Source organism: Gymnodraco acuticeps, unplaced genomic scaffold, assembly GCF_902827175.1.
Source record: "Gymnodraco acuticeps unplaced genomic scaffold, fGymAcu1.1, whole genome shotgun sequence".
NCBI classification, from domain to species: Eukaryota; Metazoa; Chordata; class Actinopteri; order Perciformes; family Bathydraconidae; genus Gymnodraco; species Gymnodraco acuticeps.
In genome coordinates this window covers 358-24,924 of record NW_022990144.1, presented here as the reverse complement: position 1 = coordinate 24,924, position 24,567 = coordinate 358, and the positions used below count along the sequence as shown (strand labels likewise).

General features: G+C 42.7%; 3 protein-coding genes across 7 annotated transcripts in view; all 3 read left to right on the top strand.

The window, feature by feature from the left end:
- Positions 1-4,357, top strand: part of epg5 (ectopic P-granules autophagy protein 5 homolog (C. elegans)) — a 32,906-nt gene extending 28,549 nt beyond the window's left edge. The window contains 6 exon segments of the mRNA XM_034217199.1: positions 581-725; positions 823-1,065; positions 1,357-1,570; positions 1,656-1,874; positions 2,690-2,804; positions 2,893-4,357. Coding sequence (XP_034073090.1) covers positions 581-725; positions 823-1,065; positions 1,357-1,570; positions 1,656-1,874; positions 2,690-2,804; positions 2,893-3,075 — 1,119 coding nt within the window. The 3' untranslated portion in view covers positions 3,076-4,357.
- Positions 4,358-6,689: 2,332 nt separating this feature from the next.
- Positions 6,690-17,043, top strand: dnajb5 (DnaJ heat shock protein family (Hsp40) member B5). 5 transcript variants are annotated; one of them, XM_034217194.1, is made up of 5 exons: positions 6,695-7,309; positions 7,660-7,787; positions 8,859-9,127; positions 10,028-10,683; positions 15,107-17,043. In XM_034217194.1, exons 3-5 carry the CDS (start codon positions 8,917-8,919, stop codon positions 15,338-15,340), a joined length of 1,101 nt encoding a protein of 366 aa, XP_034073085.1. In that variant the 5' UTR covers positions 6,695-7,309; positions 7,660-7,787; positions 8,859-8,916; the 3' UTR covers positions 15,341-17,043. The 5 variants fall into 5 exon arrangements, with proteins under 5 accessions (XP_034073086.1, XP_034073085.1, XP_034073088.1 ...); XM_034217195.1 differs by lacking the exon at positions 7,660-7,787 and having other exon boundaries at positions 6,690-7,309; XM_034217197.1 differs by lacking the exon at positions 6,695-7,309 and having other exon boundaries at positions 7,493-7,787; positions 8,872-9,127.
- A 1,070-nt stretch (positions 17,044-18,113) lies between these two features.
- akr1a1a (aldo-keto reductase family 1, member A1a (aldehyde reductase)) lies at positions 18,114-21,499 on the top strand (the record flags this gene model as incomplete). Its single annotated transcript, XM_034217200.1, is given in 7 exon segments — positions 18,114-18,201; positions 19,321-19,418; positions 19,513-19,632; positions 20,208-20,359; positions 20,458-20,653; positions 20,736-20,785; positions 21,350-21,499. Coding segments are annotated over 6 exon segments (749 nt in total), but the record flags the coding sequence as incomplete, so codon positions are not given.
- Between the last annotated feature and the right edge of the window lie 3,068 nt (positions 21,500-24,567).

Sequence of the window (24,567 nt, the reverse complement as noted above, 5' to 3'; positions counted from 1 at the left end):
TAGACTTGTACAATTCAGTTTTATATGCCAGCTATGCATCACTCAGCCAAATTACATAAACACAACACCTCACAGTGACTGTTGAAGTAGAGCAGCAGAACGCAATACCCTACTTGATGATGTTTCCAAATAGATGGATTTTGGCAAAAGACACTTCCAAGCATTACTGTAAACAAAACCAAGCAACATATGTTGTCTTTAATTGTATCAACTACATTCCTGAAAATCCAGGATGTTAAAATAAGATGCCAACACAAAACACGAACATTACTTCAGGTATCAAAAATGAATACATGTATTTATTTTTGTAAAGTTGCTTTTACTTCAAAAGTTAGATTTCACCTTTCCTCTTCACTTTTAAAATATATAGATTTTTTCATAAAATTAAGTGAACCACTAATAATAAAAGACAGAATGCTTAGACAATGATTGATAAGAAAATCAAATGATACCTACATTGTAGTTTTGCAGGAGCTAAAAGTTATGGGGAAAACACTCTTGTATAATGTGTATAATGTATGGCATGAATCTCAACAAACAGAAACATTTTAAACATGATAATCTGTGTTATATCTGTCAGGAGGAGACGCTGAAGGCGGGGCTGTACGTGTGCTGGTGCGTTCGGTCACTGGTGACTCTGGAGCAGGGGGGCAGCCTCAGCCTCAGCAACCTGGAGGCTCAGCTGGGGTCTCTCCTGGAGAGCGTCGTCACGTTCAACCCACCAGGCCAGTCGTCCTTACATTTTCCTCATAAAATCAACCACCAGATCCAAAAGTTCTCCCATCATCCTTTCTCATCACTTCCTGCTTTTCTCCTCTGCAGAGACGGGATTGGAGCAGAGGCACATGGCCTTCTGCAGTCTGTTCAGCGATGCTCTGGCTCTGCTGAATGGAGTTGGAGTCTCAACAGGAGAGGCGCTCGCTGCTCATGTCATTTCCTGGCTGGACAGGAAGGGGAGGGGCTTCCCTATCCTGCCTCTTCTCACTGCTTGCTCCCGCTGTCTTGCTTCAGTGCGACACATGACGCGGATCATGGAGGCGTGCATTACAGCCTACTTCAACCACGGTAACCGACGTTTTGGTTTTATTGTGAGATCATGTTTTTGGTCTGGTGTCTATCTCTCTCCAGGGAAAATCGCATAATACTGGACCCTTCAGATTCATAGTTTGTGTGGTCATTTCTGACTGTATCCTCAAGGACCTCTCAAGATTGCTTTGATTCACAATTGTATTAAACATATTTTAATAATTGTTTTAGACCGTTATTAATGGCTGACTCTTCACTTCTTTTTAACCGTTAAATTGAGATTGAAATGAAGGATTAATTGATTTTTGTTCCCCTATGTGTTTGTTCCAGCGGAGGAGGAATCTGTGGGTTGGGGTCCTGTTTTGGCGTCGCTGCAGGTGCCTGAGCTCACAGTGGATGACTTCCTCTCTGAGAGCCAATCAGGAGGCAGCTTCCTGACGCTCTATGCCTTCATCCTGCAGCGCCTCAACTCTGAATACACAGCCGCCAACGAGAGGAGGACTCTGGCTTTAGTTAGCACCTGGACCAATCAGGTCTTCCCCAGGTTTGATCCCGTCATTCTCTCATTTGGTTGCTTGTTATGGCTTTTAAAGTTCAATGTTCTCAGAATGTGTGCTTTGTGTGTCCAGTGGTCCAGGGGATGAAGCCAAGCTGTTCCTTTGGTGGCACAAAGCTCTGAGTCTGTCCGCGGAGCAGCTGAAGCCTCAGGCAGGCCAGACTGAAGGGTCAGGGGTCGTCATGGGTCTGTTGAGGCTGCAGACCAGGCTGCTTCAGCTGGGAGAAGAGAGACTGAACTCTGGGCTGTTAGGAGCTATCGGTTTGGGGAAGAGGTCTCCTGTTTCAAATAGGTAAGCTCACATGCATTTTATTAACTAATAAAAACACATAGGCCAGATAGATATCAGATATTGGTTCTGGCGATATGCCAATAGAATGATTTCATCCCCAATACCTAGTCTGATGTATATCGATGGGTACCAAGTCCGATGCAATATCACTGCATTGAAAACTAAAATGTATTTCTTCTGAATTTATTTCAGATGTTTACTACTAACCCTGTTTGTTTGAGCATTTTGTGAGCTAGTCTGGTCAATTGTACTCCTCTGCTAGCGCTTGTTCTATCAGTAAAGGCAGGTGCAAAGCTAGCAAGCGAGCTATCTCGCGTCTTTATCATCTCAGTTAAGAGTTGCAAATGCTTATTGATCAGGCAGGATGTACAGATTGGGTAGCAAGTCACACTTCTTGTTGTTGTTCCTGTGTAGAATACATTTGCTCTTAAATGATATGATTACATGATGTTGGATTGGTTCACAGACTCGCGTACACCCCGATACACGATCCATGTTTTTAGGAGGTATTTTCCACACTGGTATTGGTTCAGAGTATTGGTTCAGAGTATTGGTTCAGAGTATTGGTTCAGAGTGGTGCAGGAATGAAGTATTTTACTAGATATACCTGGAAAAATGCTCTGTGGCAAACAAACATTTATGATACTAGCATCTTATGTTTAGCAGGATAATCTCCCCATATTAACACTCTTTATGATTTTTCAATGCTAACACCTTCCTGCACCACTCTTCTGGATCAACTCTAATCAGAGTGAAATATGAATTTAATCCATGTTGATAAACTGCCTGTTAATATGTACCTCATGTTCATCCAGGTTCAGGGTGGTGGTGCGCAGTCTGGCAGCGTTCCTGTCCATCCAGGTGCCGTCAGAGACCGAGCTTCGAATCCAACCCACCGGTGACCTGCAGCTCTCTGCGAAAGCACAGCAAGTATGCAACAAAACTGCAAACACAGTGTTTTCGATGTATAGTCTGCAATTACCTCCTAAAAATACCTCGTCTTTTTCCCTGGATGTAGATGCTGGGGGTGTTGGAGGCCATGCCCAGCAATAAGCAGTATGCAGAGTTAGAGGACTCTGTGAATAAAGCTGTCCAGTTCATCCGCTACCCAGGACACTGTCTCAGAGACGGACCCCGCCTGCTGGCCCTGCTCGCCAACCTCCTTTACCCGGACCTCAGATATCTGCACATTATCCGTTAACCTTGATTTTACCTGACACTCATCCTGGAGGGCCGAGAGGAAGTTTGTCTCCTGTGGAAAATACAGTGACCTCTGATCTGCACAGCAATGACACTGAATTGCTGTTGCTTTTATATCAGAAAAAGCCTTGAGACTCATCAGCGAGAGCTTTTGTGAGACAGATGCTGACTGCATTTGAGAAAAATACTTGGTGATGAAGGTTGAAACCAGTCGGAAGCATCAGAAAATGTTATGTGCTAATCTCTTATCCTTACTCGCACTTTGCTTTCTTCCCTCATGTTTATGCCTTGTTACTTTCTAAATAACTTGCCTGTTGGCTTGCAACACATCTGTTTTTATTCTTGATTTTAGAGAAAGTTGCACATATTTATTGAAGCAGAATTCATTCATCAGAATTCCTCGCTGGGCTTTAGGAGTGAGTAAAATAGTTGAAGGTCCACAGATATTTTAAAAGAGATTAAATGACAGATCTAATAGACTAACATCTAGTAGTACCTTTTTAAAAATGGGGGGACATACCAGGAAATCTAGGGGTTAAATGCCTGCTACATCTCAGCTGTTAATGCTAGCATCTAGCTAAAAGCTACAATCTGAAATCTCTCGATCCTAGATGCTGAACACAGGTGATAATGTTTAGTTACAGAGCATTTGCCAGTATTATGTTTCCGTCCAGCCACAAGTGCTTTCCTTGTTTCTGCCAAAGAGATGTTATTTTCATTTGCTCAGCTACTTAAAACGTCTTGACCGTGCACTCTGCTTGTTTCATCTGTCTCAGTTGGATACAAAAACTGCAGCCTGAATGGGCACATGCTATATAAGTACCACTTACAATGTCCCGCACTACTTTGCTTCCTTATAAAGTAGTGTGTGCTCTGTTACACAAATTACTGATGCTGTTGGTATTACTGAGGGCAGGGGTGTCACGTTGTTGGAGGTACTATGTAACTGGACTTATATACACAAATGTTTGGGTCATTTAAGGCAGATAATTCCGTTTTTTCCGACCTCCATACTGTACATCCAACAGTATTCACATTTTAATTATTCTTTTCAGCTCACCACTTCTGTTGCTCTGTGCCATCTCAGTAATAATCGTGCTGCACTTGTGCGGCCTGAAGCCCGCTTTATCGCCTGTGTTATGTGGTGACTCTTAATGTCAGAAGAATTTATTTGTTATGAGTCAGTAAGCAGGAATGGGTCTGTAGGGCTGCTGGAGGAGGGAGCTCTGTGCTGGGCTGCACAAAGGAGACAGGAATATGTTCAATAAAGAGAACTGAATGTCTCAGCTGTTATTTATCAACTCAACACAGCAATCGAGGACTATGTGTACATCGAGCCTCTGAGAGACTGATCTAAACCCCGCTGACACGTCACGTAACTGTTTTATGAATTGAGTTGTTAAGAATAAGTGAGAGAGACAAAAGGTCCAGACGGCAATACAGGACACAATGTGCACAACAAACCTGACATAACGCTGCAGATGGTCAAACTGAGAATAAAGCTTCCTTGTCTCAAAGACGAGCGTGTGCTTTGTGTTTGTAATTTAACTGTCATCAGCATCCTGTTGTTCTCTCTGTGAAGGTACAGCACGTCTTTAGTTGAAAGAAGATTGTTCAGGAGGGAACGGCGGGGGGGTCTGTAAATTGTGCACAAAAACATCCAGCGTCCTCATTTAACACCAACCCAACTGTCTGGGTGAACCTCTCTTCAGGCAACTGTGGTCTCTATGGTTACAGGAAGGGTATAAGTGAGAGAGGAGGTAGAGAGGACGGGTTGTTCTGAGGCTGTGAGAGAGGAGGTGGGAGATGCTTACAGACACTTACGACTGGCTATTTTTCACTCAAAAACAGCCTCTGGTGTATTCTGTGTCCTCTATCTCCTTTTGCAACTTAATTAACCTTCTGTTCCCTCGGCTCAGGTGGTGAAGTACAGTGGAGGCAATGTTTACGTGACAGCTTGCTCCCAAAGCCTCACCTAATTGTTACTCTCTCACACACACACACACCCATATAGGACCCTTTGCTGAGACAGGGTATTCCTGGCAGACAAATCCCTGTCTGGCAGATTCCCATGTCACCATGGAAACCTAGCATCAGTTGTTCATAGACAATCAGAGCCGCACGTGGTGGATCCGCTCCCCTCGGTCATCATTGGCAATAAGGCTGCAGACACACTGTGCGGATTGCAGAAACACAATTATCAGAAATCTGACAAGTTATGCAAGACCTGCCGACAGTAATGAGAAGGTTTATTGTATAATATGTGCATCGGTGGAGAGTCGCTAAGAGCATTTCGAAAGTACTATGCACATTTGAAGCACTTGTATTTTACTTGTCAGTTTTCTTTGAATGCCACTTAAGCCTCTCCTACCTCCTTTGTAGTTTTTTTTCATAATTATCCAACAGCTTAAGTTACTAGTTTCTTTTAGCTCATAAAACTGTTTTGTTATTAATAATGCGAAAACATTTCATGGCTTGAAACATGAAGATTATATTATTTTAAATTTGAAGATGTCATATGATTTGTTGAATACTTATTACAAACCAAACAAACCTTTAATCCAAAAGTAATCAGCCAATTAATTACGTATAAAAATAATAATTGGCTCACTTTTATACAAATGGCTAATGACTCGTAAAACTGCAAAGGTAAAATGTTGATTTTACATTGATGCATGAGTAATTATAACTGAGTATATAATAGTGTATATCTAGTTTTTTTTTTTTTACTTTTCAGTACATTTTCTTGAATATACTTACATTTTGCCAAAGTAATATTCCCAATGTATATTTCCTTGTCCCTGTTACATAGTATGTTTACATTGTGGTATTAGTACTTAGTTATAGTAGTAGTATTAGTATACACTTGGTACAGTCGGTGCATATTTCCCTAAGTGCATTGCATTTGATTTCAACATGTCCCAGTGTCCCGAACAGAGGGCCCTCATGGACAACACTCCTGCTGACCAGTTGCTCTGCTGGGACAGCTGCACTGGCCTGAAGACCCTCCCTGAAGCCCCAAACCCACTCTCAGCTGGACACACAGGAATGTCTCTCTCTATGTCCTTGCATTGTTTTCAATGTTTAGTGTGTGAGAGTACATGCATATGTGTGTGTGAGAACAAGTGTTTATTTGTGTGTGTCTGACAGGCTCCTCCAATTGAGACACCCACCTTTCTTGCACCTCCTCGCCACTCCGGTGGTGAAGGATGACTCAGGCTTAAATGAGTCTTTCTTTCTTTCCTTCTTTCTATCACATTGACCCAGCAGAACAGAAGCACTTCACCACTGAGTACCTACTTATCGGTAAAAGTCATCAATAATGACTCAGACCTGGTGTTATGTTTGATTTTTAGAAAGCTTGGTAGGCTGTTATTTAATCTGTAATGTATGGCCTTCAGGATAAAAGTGAATGTTGGTTTATATCTGGATTGAGGGCATGAAGTAGAGGTTGGGGTTCCTGTTGAAAGTATAGTTAGGTTAAGGTGTAGTATAAAGGTGAATAATTGGCAGATCCAGTCAAATCATACCAGTGAAAGTGAAAAACTGACCCAGAAATCCTGTAGCTCCAACCTTACAACTGGTTTCTAATAGTTTAATTATGTGTTGGTGTTTACCCCAGGACCAGGTTTCCCTATAGCATTATCCTGCATGTGTCAAGTTTTAGGGTTAGCTGGGTCATTTTGATGTTCACATTGAAGTCATCGGGGGTGAGGTTTTAGGTCAGGACATTAAAGTGGATGAACTTGTTAAAGTTGGTGTGAACTTTAGGGTCTCGTGTCAGTGAGAGTAGGATGTTCTTTACAAAGATAAAAGATCAAAAATGATGAGTAGGGCTATAGGGAGTCATCACATGACTCAGCAGGGTTTATACCAACCCAGGCACGACCACACGATCATGCTTTTTTTTAATCAGGTGATTGCTTTTCTGTCGTTTATCAGGACTCTCTCTGTATTTCTCTCTCGCTATCTAAGTATGACTCTGTTTCTCTGAACAGTGAAGCCCTGCCTCTTACATGCCTGTTCAGACTGATTTAATGAGGGAATTAAAGCAATGCAGCTCTGCTCATAATTCAAATTGTTAAATCAAACTTAAGTGTACCTCTCAGTGTGAATGCTGAGGGTGTGTGAGCAGATCCTGAACAAAGAGCTGGCTGCTACTGGTGGAGAGGGCTGGGTTTGCTCCAGACTGCTAAGGGATTTAGACTCAGACGGGACCATCGGACACAGGCTCGGTAAGGAAACCAAAACATGTAAAATATATTTGTACTAATTAATCCGTTCAGATTTCAGTCCCGAAATGTTGGAAGGGGGAAGATCATGATCATATAGGGAATATAAAGGATTGGAAGTGTTACCTCGATAAATAAGTGAATGGACAATGTAATCGATATTTATGACTGAAACACATTAGGAACTTTCCCCCCAATTGGATTTTCCTTTGAATCCCGATGGTAGCCCGGTGGTTTCGGTCCTATTTCCAGTCGGTGTGTGTGTGATGGATGTGGGTTTATGGCAGGCGGGCTGGGCAGTTGTCCGAGGTTTTCCACTGAAACGTCAGATGTTTGCTCACCGGTTATTTCAGAGACTGTGATCCTCCCGGCGTCCTGACGTCAATTTATAAGGACCAGCAGTGCAAGGCGGCAGCAGAAACAGCAGAGAGGAGTGGGACCATGTCGTTGTGATATTCTTCATTTATTGCTGAGCATTCGGGTAGGATTATCTTTGTTTTCCATTGCTTTCTTTTCTTTCTTTTCCCTGTAATCGAGTTGTCTCGATCTCGTGGTGAGCCTGGCTTTCTCTCATTAATATTCCCTTTTCATTGTATGGGTAATTATGGCAAATGATCTATACTATACTATAGTACAACTATACTAGGGTTTATTGGTCGGTTAACCCAAATAGTTGGTGTAAATGATGGTATGAATTATTGGTGTGAATTGTCGGAGTTTAAGACTGTGTGCTCTTTCTTTGTATAGCGCACCGGTATCTCTTTGTCTGAAATACGCTATTATTAGCAGACTACAATACTATCATAGCGTTTTATGTAACCAGACTTCTCCGTCCACTTCTGGTGAACAGAGGATCAGTGTGTGCTGCTCAGAGGCTCCGCAGTGAAGGTGTTTGTCTGACACGTTGTGTCTCCAGCTGGCAGCAGATCTGGGATCAGCCAGAAGCCAAGTGATTTCTATTTATTGCACAAAATCAGATTTCAAAATAAGTGCATTTTAAATAAATCAAAGTAGGTGTTATTAATAGCTAACCTGCTGGTCCGAGCTGATATGGAGATCTTCATAAAGCAGATAAAGGGGATTCCTCTGCATCAGCTCAGCTACCACCACATCCCCATAGCAACAGATAGTAAAACCAACAATGGAGCTGAAGATTAATCCATTCATCAAATAGTTGTCAACTATTACTATAAACGTAACACATTTTGATAATTGATTAATTGCCAAGAGTCATTTAGTCATTTATTACCAAATGTAAAAATTACCTAATTCCCTCTTCTTTAATGTGAGTACTTTCTGGATAGTTTACTCCTTTATGACAGTTAACTATGTCTTCGTGTTGAGGATGTCATCTTGGGCTTTGAGTTGAATTTTCACCATCATCTGACAATTTATAGACCAAAAAGTTAATCGACATGAGATATAGCAGCCTTAACTAGCACTCTGTGTTCCCAAATCGAACTATTGCCAAATAGATTTCACAGTAAAGCTCTGAAGATGGAGATAGGACATTATGCTGCTAATCTGACAGTAGCCTGGTATCTCTCACCAGTGACTGACCACAGCCTGAGCTGAAGAGGGGGGTCCCAATCCCGACAGTGTGTGCAACAATGGGAAAGGACTACTACAAGACCCTGGGCATCTCCAAGGGCTCCAACGAGGATGAGATCAAGAAGGCCTACCGACGCATGGCCCTGCGCTTCCACCCCGACAAGAACAAGGACGCCAACGCAGAGGAGAAGTTCAAGGAGATCGCAGAGGCCTATGAGGTACTCAGCGACCACAAGAAGAGGGTGGTCTATGATCAGCTAGGAGAGGAAGGTGAGTAGGGGGCAGGGGGGGTTCATGTCTGGGTTTGATCCTGTCTGTCTGTGTATGATCACAGACTGAAAGCGGTCAGAGAGTGCAGGCCTTGTTATACATGCGTTATGATGTATTAAGTTGTTATTAAAATAGCTCAGGAACAGCATGTTATATCATAGTAAAGGGCTTTGGGGGGAGGGGAGGGGGGTCAATCACTCAAGTAATGATACTGTGTTCTTCCATGCTTTCTTGTAAGTGTGTGTATGTGCTGAAACGTGTGTGTGATTGTTGTCTTCAGTGTCAACAACACTTACTAGCTCTAATACCTCATAGTCTACCTCAGCTGCTAGTGTGTGTGTGTGTGTGTGTGTGTGTGTGTGTGTGTGTGTGTGTGTGTGTGTGTGTGTGTGTGTGTGTGTGTGTGTGTGTGTGTGTGTGTGTGTGTGTGTGTGTGTGTGTGTGTGTGTGTGTGTGTGTGTGTGTGTGTGTGTGTGTGTGTGTGTGTGTGTGTGTGTGTGTGTGTGTCTGTGTGTGTGTGTGTGTGTGTGTGTGTGTGTGTGTGTTAGCTGACAGACAGATGGCTTAAGATCATTACGTGGTTGAGTTATGAATAGCGGCGGCTGCTGTACATTTGTGGGTGTTTCATGCATGTGTGTCTCTGTTGAAAAGGTGTGTGGGTGTTGGATGGAGTGACCTGGTATTTGATGAATTCCTCCACCACCACCAGGGCTGTGTGCAGATCACTGATGCTGTGGGATTTACCTGCCCACGTGGGCTGTGCTCTTCTCTGTGCTCTTACCCACACAAAGTATTTTCTGAACACGGTCCTGTGTCTGGTATCTGACTTCATTTTGATGTGTGTTTTTCAGCATGGGTGTTTTGCGCATCTCACGTTCCTCTCTCTCCTATTTCTTTCAGGTTTGAGGAATGGCGGCAGCAGCACTTCAGGTGTTCCTGGCAGCTCAACGTACCACTACACCTTCCATGGAGACCCCCACGCCACCTTCGCCTCCTTTTTTGGCGGCTCCAACCCCTTCGACATGTTTTTTGGCTCCAACCGCAGCCACAGCCGCTCCAACGGTTTCTCCTTTCACAACGACCACGACGCAGAGCAGGACATGGACATGGAAGAGGAAGACCCCTTCGCTCATATCGGGAGGCAGTTCGGCTTCCCAGCGGGGGTGAACAACGGCTTCCCAGGAGAGGGTCGCAGGAGGCGGGGGGTGCACTCAGAGCGCCTGGGGACAGGGCGAAAGCAGCAGGACCCCCCGGTGGTCCACGAGCTGAAGGTCTCGCTGGAAGAGATCTTCCACGGCTGCACGAAGCGAATGAAGATCACGCGGCGCAGGCTGAACCCGGACGGCCGCAGCATGAGGACAGAGGACAAGATCCTCAACATTATCATCAAGAAGGGATGGAAGGAGGGGACCAAGATCACCTTCCCCAAGGAGGGGGACGAGACCCCTGAGAACATTCCTGCCGACATAGCCTTTGTGCTGAAAGACAAAGGGCACGTCCACTTAAAGAGAGACGGTTCCAACATCATTTTTAACTGCAAGATCACTCTAAAAGAGGTGCGTTGTCATCTATCATCTCTGTTTTGTGCCTCTGCTCATCTGTCTATCTGTAGTGCTCTCTCTTTGTCTCAGTGCATGCAAATTAGTAGATAATGTTGCTGAGGTTGGAAGTTTGATTCCCAGTGGAGCAAACCAGACGGAAAAGTGAATGCATTCATCGAGCTGCAAAGGCTTGGATGAAAATCTAAAAATTGCCTTTTCTTTGTGTCATTCATGTCTTGTCAAATGGTGAAAAGGTGTGACTTTAATATAAGGCTATTACTATTTCTCGGGTAGGTGGATATACATGTCATGTTAAGGAGGGAGTGTGCATGTGTGTGTGTTGCTGAAGCCAGGATCAGTGAGCGGCAAAGTCTCTGTCGCTGCAGTGTGAGAGGAGCAGCAGAATGTGATGTCCTTGTGCGACCGGCACAGAGCCATCCTCCTCACTTGTTCTGCACTGCTGTATGAATTAATATCCATAAACGCACATGCAGGCAGGCACAACAAAACTACACACAGGCATACACATCCACTCAGGCGCACACTCTCTTGCATCTTCAAGGGTATTTGCAAACACACTCGGTTGTTAAAGATTCATTGTAGTGTGACAGTGGTGACAATCCAGGCTGCTATTAATGTGACTGGCAGGACATTTAATTAGCCGCTCCTACAGGGGCATCGGGTCCAGCACAGCTCTGCTCTGCTGCCACTCACTGGCCTGCCCTAACATGGCTGGCGTAATAGCAGATGTTCTCAAAGAGTCGGAGATGTCAGGGGAGTAGTTTGTTCTCCGCTCAAACCAATTTTGAACATTTTCCCTCTAAAAGCAGCTCCGACTCCATGAGGTAATTCAATGGTAAACAAGGGTCCCTGCACGTCATGAAGACAGTCTATTTAATGAGAGCACAGTGCAGTTGATTAAGTGGCACTAAGCAGGAGATGGCTTTTGAACAAACCCACAATGAAGTTTGCACCGCAGAAGTCCCACAGCTAAGTCCTCTGCTCTTATGGCAGCCAGATAAGAGACTTAATTCTGATGCAGCTAAAGACGCGATGGGGGAGAGAAGTGGAGCTGAGAATAGGGGGTGGAGGGCCTATCTTGGGAATATCAGGGAAGTGGGTCAGATGATTCAGTATCCAAAGCAAGTAAGAGCTCATATTCCTCTGCTCCACTCTGCTTTCCTGAAGATGTGATTCAGGGTAAGCAGAGCAACGGCAACATGCTGCACACAGGCCATATAATGTTGCAGATGTTATGCAATGCACCCGTATATAATAAACCAGGCCAACAAGATGATTGTTTCCAATCAGTGCCCATTCTAAACAACAACAACATTGGTTATTATGCAGTCTATAGTCTCATTTCGCCCCCTGTATGAGTCACCATGCTCAGGTTTGTTTACAGCCTGAAGTATGTCCCGGTGAGCAGTTTTTATTTAGTGCCGCCAAGCTCGTTTGACCTCGCTGTAAACTCCTCTGAGACTCTGCTTTGCTAGAGGCAGCCCTGCGATGTCTTCACCTTGACAGCAGTCAGAAGCAGTTAGAGAGCTTAGCAGGAATTTGATCTTTCTGCCGTTAATGGTCCCTCTGCAGTGTGTTGGTATCATCTGTGACCGTCTAGCTCCTGTCACTCAGCCCAGCAGCGAAAACCCACGTCCAAAACACACGTAGGTGCTAACTGTAGCTGTGAGGCTCTAAAGGCAAAGTGGGCCATTTACAGCAACACTTCTGATATCAATTAAAAAGGCAAATATACAGTTTATCCGTGATGGTAGAATATGTTCAGTCAGTGGGAGTGAGGAAGCATGTGCATATTTTAACAATTGTTATGCAAATACTTAAACACAGCAGAAGCTGAATAGACGGCCCACAGCTTTGCTTATTATTTTCTCCATCAATTATTTGTTTTATAAAATGTCAGGAAATAGCTAAATATATCCATCCTAGTTTGACAAAGTCCACGTTGATGTCTTTAAATGTCTTGTTTTTTCAGTCCAAAACAAAAAGATATTCAGTTTAATGTTATGTAAAGCAGAGAAAAGCAGGAATTCTTGATAATTTAGAAGCAGTTTTTGATTGAAAAACAATTCATGGATTATCATAATAGTTGGGGAATATTGTCTTCGACTTGAATACTTCTTCTTTCGTGTAACGTTAGAGGTCCAACTCGGTGTCGTGTAGCCATGCCCGCATCTCTGGTCCTAGGTCGAAGAGGCTGGCTTCCGAGGGTGGTCTATATAAGGGGCAGATGGTGATTATATGGACAGCGGTCTGCTCAGGGTCACCGCACTCGCATGCCGCACTGTCCGCCAAGCCCCACGTCTTCATCGATGTTTTAAAGCGACCGACCCCAGTTCGTAGACGGTTCAGAGTGGTCCACTGCCGGCGCGGTAGGTCGACTTGAATAGTTTACTAATTAGTCAACACATTTTGGATTATGAGTAGACTTTTAACGAGTCCTTTTGGTTAAAAACAGCTGATCATAACTGCCGGGTGCCATGTAAGAAAGATGTTTAACATTAGGATGTGACCCTAAAGGAATGAAGGTCATCTGTAAAAGTATAGCCAATTCAAAGTGTGTGTGTGTGTGTGTGTTTTGGTGTCTCTAGAGCGGTTGTCTGAGCTCAGGCTTATGTAATCAGTGGGTCCTCATATCAGCTGGCAGTGTGTGCCCAGCGTCATGGCAACCTGTCTGTGTGTAAGACTTGTGTTCGTGAATGGACGTGTTCATAGCAAGAGGATGAGTCTCCATCACAGTCACAGGCTTACTCACTTATCATGTATGTAGCGTGTAAAAGGAGGATGATGTTATGGCTGGAAAACTGTCTGTCCTGAGAAGCAGCTGCTCTGCCCGACTGAACTCCAACTGTTAACACGCCAGACTAGACATAAAACATCTCCAGCAGCTTTGATACAACATTGGTGGCATGACGACAGGGACCTGGTGTGAGAGGTTAAGCATGTGCCAATCCCGGCAGAATCACTATTACATCATGACAGACTAAATACCTCGGGAGTGTAAAGAGTTGGTATGCTTTGGAATGAGAAGGATACATCAACGACTTAATGAGCTACATAGCTTGATGAAATGTGTCTTAGACATTAATGAGACATTAATTCTTCTCTTAATAGAGTATTCAGACTCTTTTGATGTCTTTTTAATTCTCCCCGGTACCACACAAATGCTTTATCTCATGGTTTATCTCATCTCTTACACATGCCATTACCTGTGCCTGAAAGGGAGTCATGCTTCCCAGACAATACAAGGACTTTAGTGATCCCCTAACTTTCCTTTAGCACCACCGTTTGGTGATTTTGCTGAAAAGTCCCAATAACTAGTAAACTATCACCTTCCCCTCTGGATGAATTGTAATCACTTCTCTTTAGTTCATCTGCCTCAGCTGTACCTTGTGTTTTAAATTGAATCAAAGCAATAATCAATCATTGATAATTGGCAGATCTTAACTTGTTCCCATGCTAAATTGGTAACCGAAGGCCAGACTAACAGCGTATGGTCAGGGTTAGGGTTGTGTGTGTGTGTGTGTCTGTGTGTGTGTGTGTGTGTGTGTGTGTGTGTGTGTGTGTGTGTGTGTGTGTGTGTGTGTGTGTGTGTGTGTGTGTGTGTGTGTGTGTGTGTGTGTGTGTGTGTGTGTGTGTGTGTGTGTGTGTGTGTGTGTGTGTGTGTGTGTGTGTGTGTGTGTGTGTGTGTGTGTGTGTGTGTGTGTGTGTGTGTGTGTGTGTGTGTGTGTGTGTGTGTGCGCACGTATGTCTCTCTCCTTGCCCTGCCAGCCCATCTGACAAGCCCTCCAACTATTTACGAGCTCAGCCGATTCCTGCCTCACTTCATTAGTCCCGGCTATGAGACCGTTGCTAAAATTAGACCCCTTGTGCAATGTGAAGCCCCTCCAACACTCACACAACTACACACTCACGCACACTTCTACCTACACACACACACACACACACACACACACACACACACACACACACACACACACACACACACACACACAGAACAGACACATGGAAGTTTGAAATGTTCAGATGACATACTGAGAGAAGATAAGCTATAGTCTTGAGTTCATGGAAACATGAAGTCATTGAGATATTCACGGCTTTGGCATTTCCTTCCTACTCAAAATGTTAACTGCACTGCTCTTCTTCTTTTAACCCAGATATACTGTGCATATGTTACTATTCCTTCACAGTAATTTGTCATATTCTTGTTGTGTTTCCTTTTTTTCAATTGTTATGGGTTTTTAAAAACATTTTTATAATAGATTTTTCAACTGTTTTTATTTTTTTTATTTTAATTTTATTTAACATTTTATTTTATGGAAACACTTAAACCAAAACAAATTCCTTGTATGTGAAAACCTACTTGGCAAAAAGACAAATTCACATTTTCATTTGAACCCTCTCCTCTCTTCCTCTCCAGGCGTTGTGTGGCTGCACAGTTAGCATTCCCACGTTGGAAAACCGCATCATCTCGCTCCCGTGTCACGACATCATCAAGCCGGGGACGGTGAAGCGACTCAGAGGGGAAGGCCTGCCGTTCCCAAAGAACCCGTCACAGCGCGGCGACCTCATCGTGGAGTTCTCTGTCCGTTTTCCCGACAGAATTCCCCCTCAGTCCAGAGAGATTATCAGACAACATCTCCCCCAGTCATAGGAGGACTCACCGTACCCCCCATTACCTCACTTCAGACTAAATGACCCAAACCCTAGTTCTCAACCCTTCTGACCCTTATTGTAGTTTCCCTTCCCACTTCCTGATGTCCTCAGTTGACGCACGCAGCATCGAACAGACGCTGCTGTTTGAAGGGACTTTGCAGTGGGAGGACGAAGGAAGAATGCCAAGATGAGTGGCAGAATCAGGATGTAATTATTCATCTTTGTTTTGTTTTCAGGCCCAATCAAACACACAAACAAACACACACACACAGAGAGCCAAGCAGCAGAGTTGTGTTGAGGGTGGGCTCAGCACCATGAGCTGTTTTTCTCTTAACACAGTTTTTTTACGGATTTATCAGTGGGTTTTATATGCTGTCCAACTCTCTGATCCTCAACTTTTTGTGATAGGATGAAGTGCGAGATCTTTTTTTTTTTTTTAAAGAAACTTTTTCCAGAGTTTTTCTTTCTGAAGGAAGTTTTAAAGAGGATTATTTATTTTTACCTTGAGTGTACCAGCAGTGTGTTCAGTGCAAACCCCGGTTTTAACTTAACCCCTTCCCCCCTATTTGCCGCCTACTAGTTTGTAGGCCATTTTGTTGTCTCCTATAATCAGCTGTATACTGATGCGTGATTAACTGCGCATGTATAGTACTGCTCTACTCCAAACAATATGAGCGTATCTCAGCTTCATTGGAAAATCTAGGTATGACAATCATGGACAATAACAGCAGTGTAAGCTCGGACAATACAATCTACACATCATATGGGTGCTTTCCCTTCTGAACTGCCTGGCTTGCTATCTGAGGGACATTCAGGTGCCTTAGCACGGTGTCATAACACGTATGTGAACATACATGCACACACAATGTTACACTGTAATAAACACAACCAGCACAGACGATGCCCTATGCTTTTGTAGACAATAACAACTGGTGATCTTGGACAACCTTCAGTAAGCAATGTAATGTCAATCACCATATTATACTTTTATGTGAGTGAGGACATTTTTGGAGAGATGTGATGCAAAATTGTTGAAATGTGCCAGTGCATCCCTGTTAAGTGCCATACAAGTACAGGTTGGATTTCCCAGAGGAATATATCTGAAGTCCGTAGTACACAGTGGAGCTTTCTCTGGGAAACACAGCTTTATTTATTCTGATGCCTCCTGTGCCATTTGAAGGCCATATCTCGGTGCTACTGGAGGCAGTGCCAATGTAGACCAATTCTGTGTCTACTTGGTTTCATGGTTTTTGATATCTGCTCCTTTCCTCTGTAACATGTGAACATCAAATGTGTTTTGATGTTTAGGAAACAGGTTTTTTTAACATTCTCTGTCTGAGCTCTGATCCTCTCTTCAGCTCTTCCTACTGTACGACAGAGATATGATGTATGTGTGAGAATGGTTTCATGCAGGCAGCAGCAGAAGGTCATATATCACGTCAATGGGAAAATGTTTGTTGAAACATGTTGATAAATGCACTTTTATGTCATTCAAGACAAATTGACTAACTATGAGATGGTGGGAACAACTTGAATGACTTGTGTGTGAGCGTCCTGCTGCTCGGGGCCTGGGGGGGGGGATGTGGCGACAACAGGAAGCACAAGTGCAGCTGCTGGAAGCCTGTCACTGCTTAGGTGCAGTCAATAATATTTATGATCTTTTCAAAATAGCTACAAATAAACCAAATGTGTGAACTTACAGTGTGTGTCATTTGAGTTTCTCATTCAAGAATGATCACCTCCCTGAGTATGTTAACAGCATGTGCACCTCACATTCTTACATTAATAAGTATGTTAACATGTGTTTACACAACTATAGGGACTTTTGAGGTTCAAGAAATTACTTGTCAGAGTTTATAGATGTTTTATCTTCACAGTCTTCTTTATATTTTCTACTTTTTAATGCTGCTTTAATTCTATTTTGAGATGTTTAATTTCTAGTATTGTTTATTTCTACTCTTTAGTTTCTACTTATGTGCAATGCCTTATTTTGTTTGTTTATGCTGCAATGCAAACATTTCGCAATTTGGGATCAATAAAGTACCTCTTATCTTAAAACAGGATTTGTTTTGAAAATACTTCAAATAACAGCTTAGGAAACTTTAGCAGTTCCATCTAGGAGAGATTTTCACTCCAAACACCTAACATGGTTTTGTTTGTTTTCTGTGATTCAAAAAGGTAAAGTTTGACATTATGCCGTTAAAGACAAGCTCAAAAAATTGATTAAAAGGTGTGTGTTGCAGAACTTTGTTTTTCGGCTTTTCTGCCTGACGGTGAGAGGGGCCCCTGGGTTCAGAACCAGTGGACCAAAACTGAACTGTATAGACAACTGACCTGTTACAACAGTAAAATGCTGCTTAATACATGGATGCATCCCTATTAGATCTAATAATGCACCTTATAATAAAATATCAATCACAGGGGGCACTTCTGTGCAGAATAAGTCTTTTTTGGTACAATTAACTGTTTCAAAGAGCACTTCTTCCACCACAGCTCATTCTCTGTTGGTACAGATATGTCTGGCAGAGATGTTTAGGAATACAGATGATCATACACTTTAAAAATAACTAGGTTTCTAAACCCAGAATAACATCAGTTGAAAACAAAATGATGTGTGAACGAACTGACAGATCTGCTTTAACCAACAAATGGAGATAAGAAATTCTTTTAAGAATCTTGTTTGATCAAACATTACCAATAAATATTTAACTTTCTGTTTTTTGTTGAGCCGAGTTTGGCCATTTTCCACGAGTTTGAGTTACAGATAAACAACGGAGGCAGACTTTGACCTCTGTTCAAATCCAGATGGACAGCTATACCCTCCGCTGATCACCGCTCCGTCTACCAGAGCTATTACAGGTAGGAACTAAAGTCTAAACTTAAAAAACAAATAGACAATAACTCACTTCATGTTTAATGTAAAGCATTAATGAATGACATGCTGTGTTGTGATCTGTGTTAACTGACTCGATCATGTGAAACAAATTGTGTGTGTGTTTGTGTGTGTGCATCACATGATAAGAAAATAGCAGACCATTAGCGACTCATTGAAAGGCTGTGAGATGTACTGCAGTAACACCGCACTGTGACTAATGCCAAATACCTGAATCATCTATTTCTGGCGATAGGGCAGAGGGTTTATATCTCCACTGAGACACAGAGAGTGGATAGAACAAATGACAAAAAACAGGCCACCAAATGATTTATATTGTTTTGCTGCTGTCTGCTGTTTCTTTGTATATACATGTGTGATGGCTAATGTCTGGAGTGTATGAACTGTGTGTTCATACACTCCAGCCATTAGCCATCACACATGTATATACAAAGACACAGCAGACAGAGGTGGGAGAAGTACTCAGATCTTGTACTTCAGTAAAAGGAGAAGTACCAGAATGTAGGAATACTCTGTTATAAGTAAAAGTCCTGCATCAAAATGTTACTTAAGTAAAAGTACAAAAATGTTTGCATCAAAATATACTTAAAGTACCAAAAGTAAAAATACTCGTTATGCAGATTGGTCAATTTCAGAATAATATCATCATATGTTTTGATTATAATTATTGCTCCATTCATGTGTTTATCAAAGCTGGTAAAGGTGCAGCTAGTTTTAAATACTTTGTATACTGCAGGGTAGATTGTGAATTTGCTCCAGTTGTGACTAAAGTCTTATTTAAGTGTTGAATATATTTCACATCATTAATCCAAATCTGCAAAGTAACTAAAGGTACTAAATAAATGTAGTGGAATTAAAGTACAAAGTAACCAAAAATGAGAATCCTCAAGTAAGTACAAATACCTCAAAATGATACTTAAGTACAGTACTTGAGTAAATGTAAGTTACCCTTCACCACTGCACAGCCCCTGCTGAAGTGCAGGAGTTAATGAACTCCGATGTGAGTGATAATCAGTAACAAAGTATTCGTACTTGGTCATGATGACTGGGTCGGTCCCACAAGAGTCTCTGTCTGTCCCCTTCAGGTCTTCAGGGCTGAAACATGAGCGACTTCTTGACCCTCTCCACGGGGCAGAGGATGCCCGTGGTCGGACTCGGCACATGGAAGAGTGCTCCAGGACAGGTAGGACTATAAAACCCCCATGCAAGTTTTGAATCACATTTCTGGAAATTGTCATGTGATAAAAAGAGTGTTTTGTCTGTGTATGTGTCCTCAGGTGAAGCAGGCCGTGCTGGCAGCGTTGGATTGTGGGTACAGACACATTGACTGTGCTGCTGCGTACAGCAACGAGCAGGAGGTGGGGGGGGCTCTGTCTCTCATGGTCGGCTCCGGGAAGGTGAGGAAAACTCTGTTTGAGCTTAAATCAGGCGTTGAGTTCATGCTTGACCTTGGAAACAGCAGTTGAAAAAACAAGTGTACCTGAAGATCCACTCACGTGCTTTCTCTGGTGCTTTCAACCAAACAATGGAGTTTGATTATTTGTGTTGGTAAAGCCCAAACAGAGTGAACATCATCGTATATATTTAGTTTCTAAGTTATTATGGCTTCGGTAAATCGAGTATAGTAAGTGTTACATTTAGGATTAAAGGAATACTTCACCCCTAAAATGATCATTTGTATTTCTGTACTCACCCTGTTTTACCTTGAAATACTAAAGAACTCTCACACTCAACTCAATGATCGAACAATAACCTAAAAACTGACACAACTCAAATGTATTGACGTAAAAGGGGGTCAAAGTTGAGCAAAACCTAATTAAGTATTTACTCATAAACTTCATGAATATCAAAATCAGAGCTGAAACTTGTGCATGCTTTGTTTCTGGTTCAAACGTGTAGCTCAATCCTTCAACTATCAGATATTTCCCTGTATTGAACATATGTTCTCCACCTATGATCCTTCCCCCTCCAGGCTCTGCGTCGTGAGGATGTGTTTGTAACATCCAAACTGTGGAACACCAAGCATGACCCGGAGGATGTGGAGGAGGCCTGCAGGACCAGCCTGGCCCACCTGGGTCTCTCCTACCTGGACCTGTACCTCATGCACTGGCCCATGGCCTTCCAGTGAGCCGCTGCACACACTTCACTGCCTCAGGCTCTGATAGGCTGTCATCGTGTGGATCAGAGTGATATGACATATTTTCATTATGTGGATGTTTCAGGCGGGGGAAGGAGCTGATGCCTCGGAGGGACGATGGAAGTATTTGTTACTCTGACACACACTACAGAGACACCTGGGCAGCCATGGAGAGCCTGGTGGACAAAGGTCTGGTGAAAGCTATCGGACTCTCCAACTTCAACGCCAGGCAGATGGATGACATCATCAGCACGGCCAGACACGCCCCTGTCGTGAACCAGGTACCATCTGGCTCTTATGGTCCAGAATAAATATATTTGATAACGTTTTTATAGGCTTGAAAACCTTCTTATTGTGCCACAGGTGGAGTGCCATCCTTATTTGTCTCAAGCAGATCTCCTGTCTCACTGTCGGTCAGTATGACACTTTTCTTTATAGTCCATTAAATATTGTTTTCATTTCAAATGTAACTTTGACTTTATGTCACTTTATACTTCTACTCCACTACATCTCAGAGAAGTTTATTGTATTTCCTGTTGATAAAACTACCCAATATTATATTCAAGAATAACTGGAAAAAAATTGATTAATCAATTAACTGGAAACGATTATAGTTATCTTTTAGTCATTCTTCACAAAAAAAACATACCGGCTCCAGCTGCATACATTTTTTTATGATTTCTTTAAATATTCCATCTCATCTATCGTTTTCTAATCACTGAGAAACCAAACATTAAAAAAGGAATTCAGGATTATTATCAGCTATATATACTAGTATAATACTAACAGTCACATGGGACCTTATTCTGCAATTTTACTTTTAAGTACGATTTCGTGATCATATTTCATACTTTAACTTAAAAAACATTGCAATGCATTTTCAAAGCAGGTCTTTTCACAGTGTGGTATTAGTATTCAGTAAATGATCTCCTTCCTCCACCACTGACAGTAACAGAGCACACACACCTCCTCCTCAGGTCCGTGGCAGTGTGTGTGACGGCGTACAGTCCTCTGGGCAGCGGGGACAGACCCTGGGCCGCTCCAGATGACCGGAGTCTGCTGACGGATCCTCGACTAGCAGCCATCGCACAGAGATATCAGAAAACACCGGCCCAGGTCGTACTCAGGTGAGACAAAGCCTCGACCTCCAAATAACTTGATAACAGATCATCCCGGGCCTCTTTGCTTTCGAGGTCACCTATTATGCAAAATCCACTTTTTCCTGTCTTTTATACATAAACACGTGTCCCCTCTGTGTCAAGAGATTCTGAATGTTTCAGGAAAAAAGTTTCGCTCACTTTTTGTCCTGATCCATTTATATAAAAACCTGTCTGAAAATGAGCTGATCAGATTTTGGCCACTTTATGATGTCATAACGATGTTTTGGCTTGTGTAACCATTAGCCAATCACCAACCAAGGTAACCCCCCCACCTTATCACCTGAATCTCCTCCTAGAGCAGGGGTGCCCAACTTTTTTTGAACCGAGAGCTACTTTTAAAGTTGCCAGTCTGCCGAGATCTACCAGTCCAAATAGAGAGGCGTAGCCATTACTGACAGCCTACTACCAGGTAAATACCCACTTCTACTTCAAACTGACCTTTGTACAATGAATACTTCATAAAATACTGCAGATCCTTTATCTTACCTCTTTCTAATCTACACACATACAAGTATTCAACTGAAGTTACACAACAGTGTTGTTGATACAGAGTTGGAGTTTATTCACACGTCACTACAGTGGGTAATGTTTTCAAGAAACATTGAACAGTGCTGCCACATATGACACAGGAACAAAAGAAAATACTCTGAACCCTTTCTTTGCCATTATATAAAAATAGTGTTGCTACAAAAGTATAAATTAGGCTTACTAATAAGACAACTCAGATCTGAAGCTACACAGGAATCTGCTGCCAAAGTGCAATAAAAAAAGATTATCTAAAAAATTAATGGAATCAAACCCTTTTTTTGTTGCATTTTAGTAGAGTATAAAAATAAATGCCTTTAAAATAGGATGCAAGCAACACTAGTTTCTTAACCTGAATTGATAATAGACTATAATCAATTTAAGTTTGCATTCTTATACCATTTTGTACAATAATTATAATGAATAAGTTCAAACTAAAACTTACAGCTGATTAATAACGGTATCTAACTTGAGTTTTTATTATATCAAAAACCTGTTGAAATGCTACTGTTATTTTTTACTGTCCCCAAAAAGCGCATCGGCAGCCTCCAGGAATGCTTCTTTCACAACTTCGCCGTCTTTGAAAGACTTCATGTGTTTCGCAAGAACGTGACTGACACGATAAGATGCTCTGGTAGCAGCCTTGCTCTTGTTGTTGGGCCTGGTGAAAATGGACTGCTGTGCATTTAGCTGTCCTTTCAGGCCCCTCCCCTTTGGGAGCGTAAGGCAGAATTAGGAGGGAATTCCCTCTCGTAGCGTTTGTGCACTGTTTTGAAATGCCGCTCCTAAATTACTCTTCTTCGATAAAGCCACGCTCGCATTGCAGATGAGACAGATGGACTTTGAATTGGAATAGATACAAAAATAATCATCCTCCCACTCGGAGTGAAAATTATATATTTTGGGCTTTTTTGCTTCTGCCATAATTGCGGTCTTGTGTATGTGCGGACTGTCACTCCTGTTGACACGGACAACGTCAGCGAAATAGTGCCCACTGCCCACCAGCCACGCCCCGACACATGGGGTCACGCCGGCCAATCACAAAGCTTTGATGCGTTCAAGTGCATTATTCTGGCACAGGAAGATTATGTTATAGGACATTAACGATAAAACCGAATATTGTTGTTCTATTTTTAGACACATCTCCCGATCGACTGGGAATCTCCCCGCGATCGACCGGCGACTGGTTGGGCACCCCTGCCCTAGAGCACCATTGTGTTATTTTTAACCAAATATCTCGCAGAGGGGCGTGGGGAGTGGCTCCTTATATTCATCTAAAGCAGTGACCACCAACTGGCGGCCAGCGGGCCACATCCGGCCCGCCAGACATTCTCATCCGGCCCGCACGACGGGGGTGACTGTGGCGTTGGCGGAGTGGTTACTGCGTTCGCCCCCCACCCATTTTTTTTTTGTACAACGTCTCGTGAGTAAGGTGCAGTACCGGAGTCCAACAGAGAGGCAGCAGCTGCAGGACAGTAGACTGCGTACTGCGAAACCTTCCCTGCCTTGAAGAAGACGTGATCCTTCGTTGTGAAGAGTCTGCTTTGTGCGCTCCGCACCACAGCAGTAGGGCCCGCTGCGACAGAGTCCAACAGAGAGGCAGGAGCTGCGGGACAGTAGCCTAGAAGCAGGGTTGGGTTGTAACGGAATACATGTAACGGCGTTACGTAATCAGAATAAAAAATCAAGTAGGCTAACTGTATTCAGCTGGCGTTACATTTGAAAAACGAGTAATCTGATTACAGTTACTTTCGTAAACCTGAAGTGAATACATTTTTGGAATACTTATTGGAATTATTGGTGGAAAAGTTTCCTCACAAAATGTAATATTCATTACCGGCAGAACTGTGTGCACACTGCACAGCGCTGCAGCATGTCTGTGAGCGTGAGAGAGATGCAGCGTCTGTGAGGCCCCGCCCCCGCACGCAGATGAGAGAGAGATCTCTTAAAATATATTGAAAGTTAGAAACGGAGATGGTTGGATAAAATGTGCAAGATAACGTTTATGTAGCATTTCTTTATTGTCGAAATTATGACATTTCATAACGGGATCAAATCAAAGTGAATGGCCTGCTGCTGCTGAATGCATGGGGCAAGTGACTGGAAAAAGTTATTACATCGTTTCAGATACTAATAATGATAATTCATTCTATTTAGGGGCGCCTTTCAAAGCACCCAAGGACACCTTACAATTCATAACATATTCCAAGGAAAGGTTTTAAGACAGTACAAAGAATGCAATCCGGGTGATGTTTTTGATGTGGGGTGCAGATGAGAGGGAGCTGTCCAGAATGACGCCAAGATGTTGTGTTTGAGTTCTTGATAAGCCATTAAAACAGTAAAATACGTGTCTCCTGTTCACCAAAACATACCCATCTGTTATGGAAAAATAAAGTATTCCAAAAGTATTCTAAAAGTAATCTGAAAACGTAACTGTATTCTGATTACTTTCAGAGTATGTATTCAGTAACTGATTACATTTACAAAGTAACCCTCCCAACCCTGCCTAG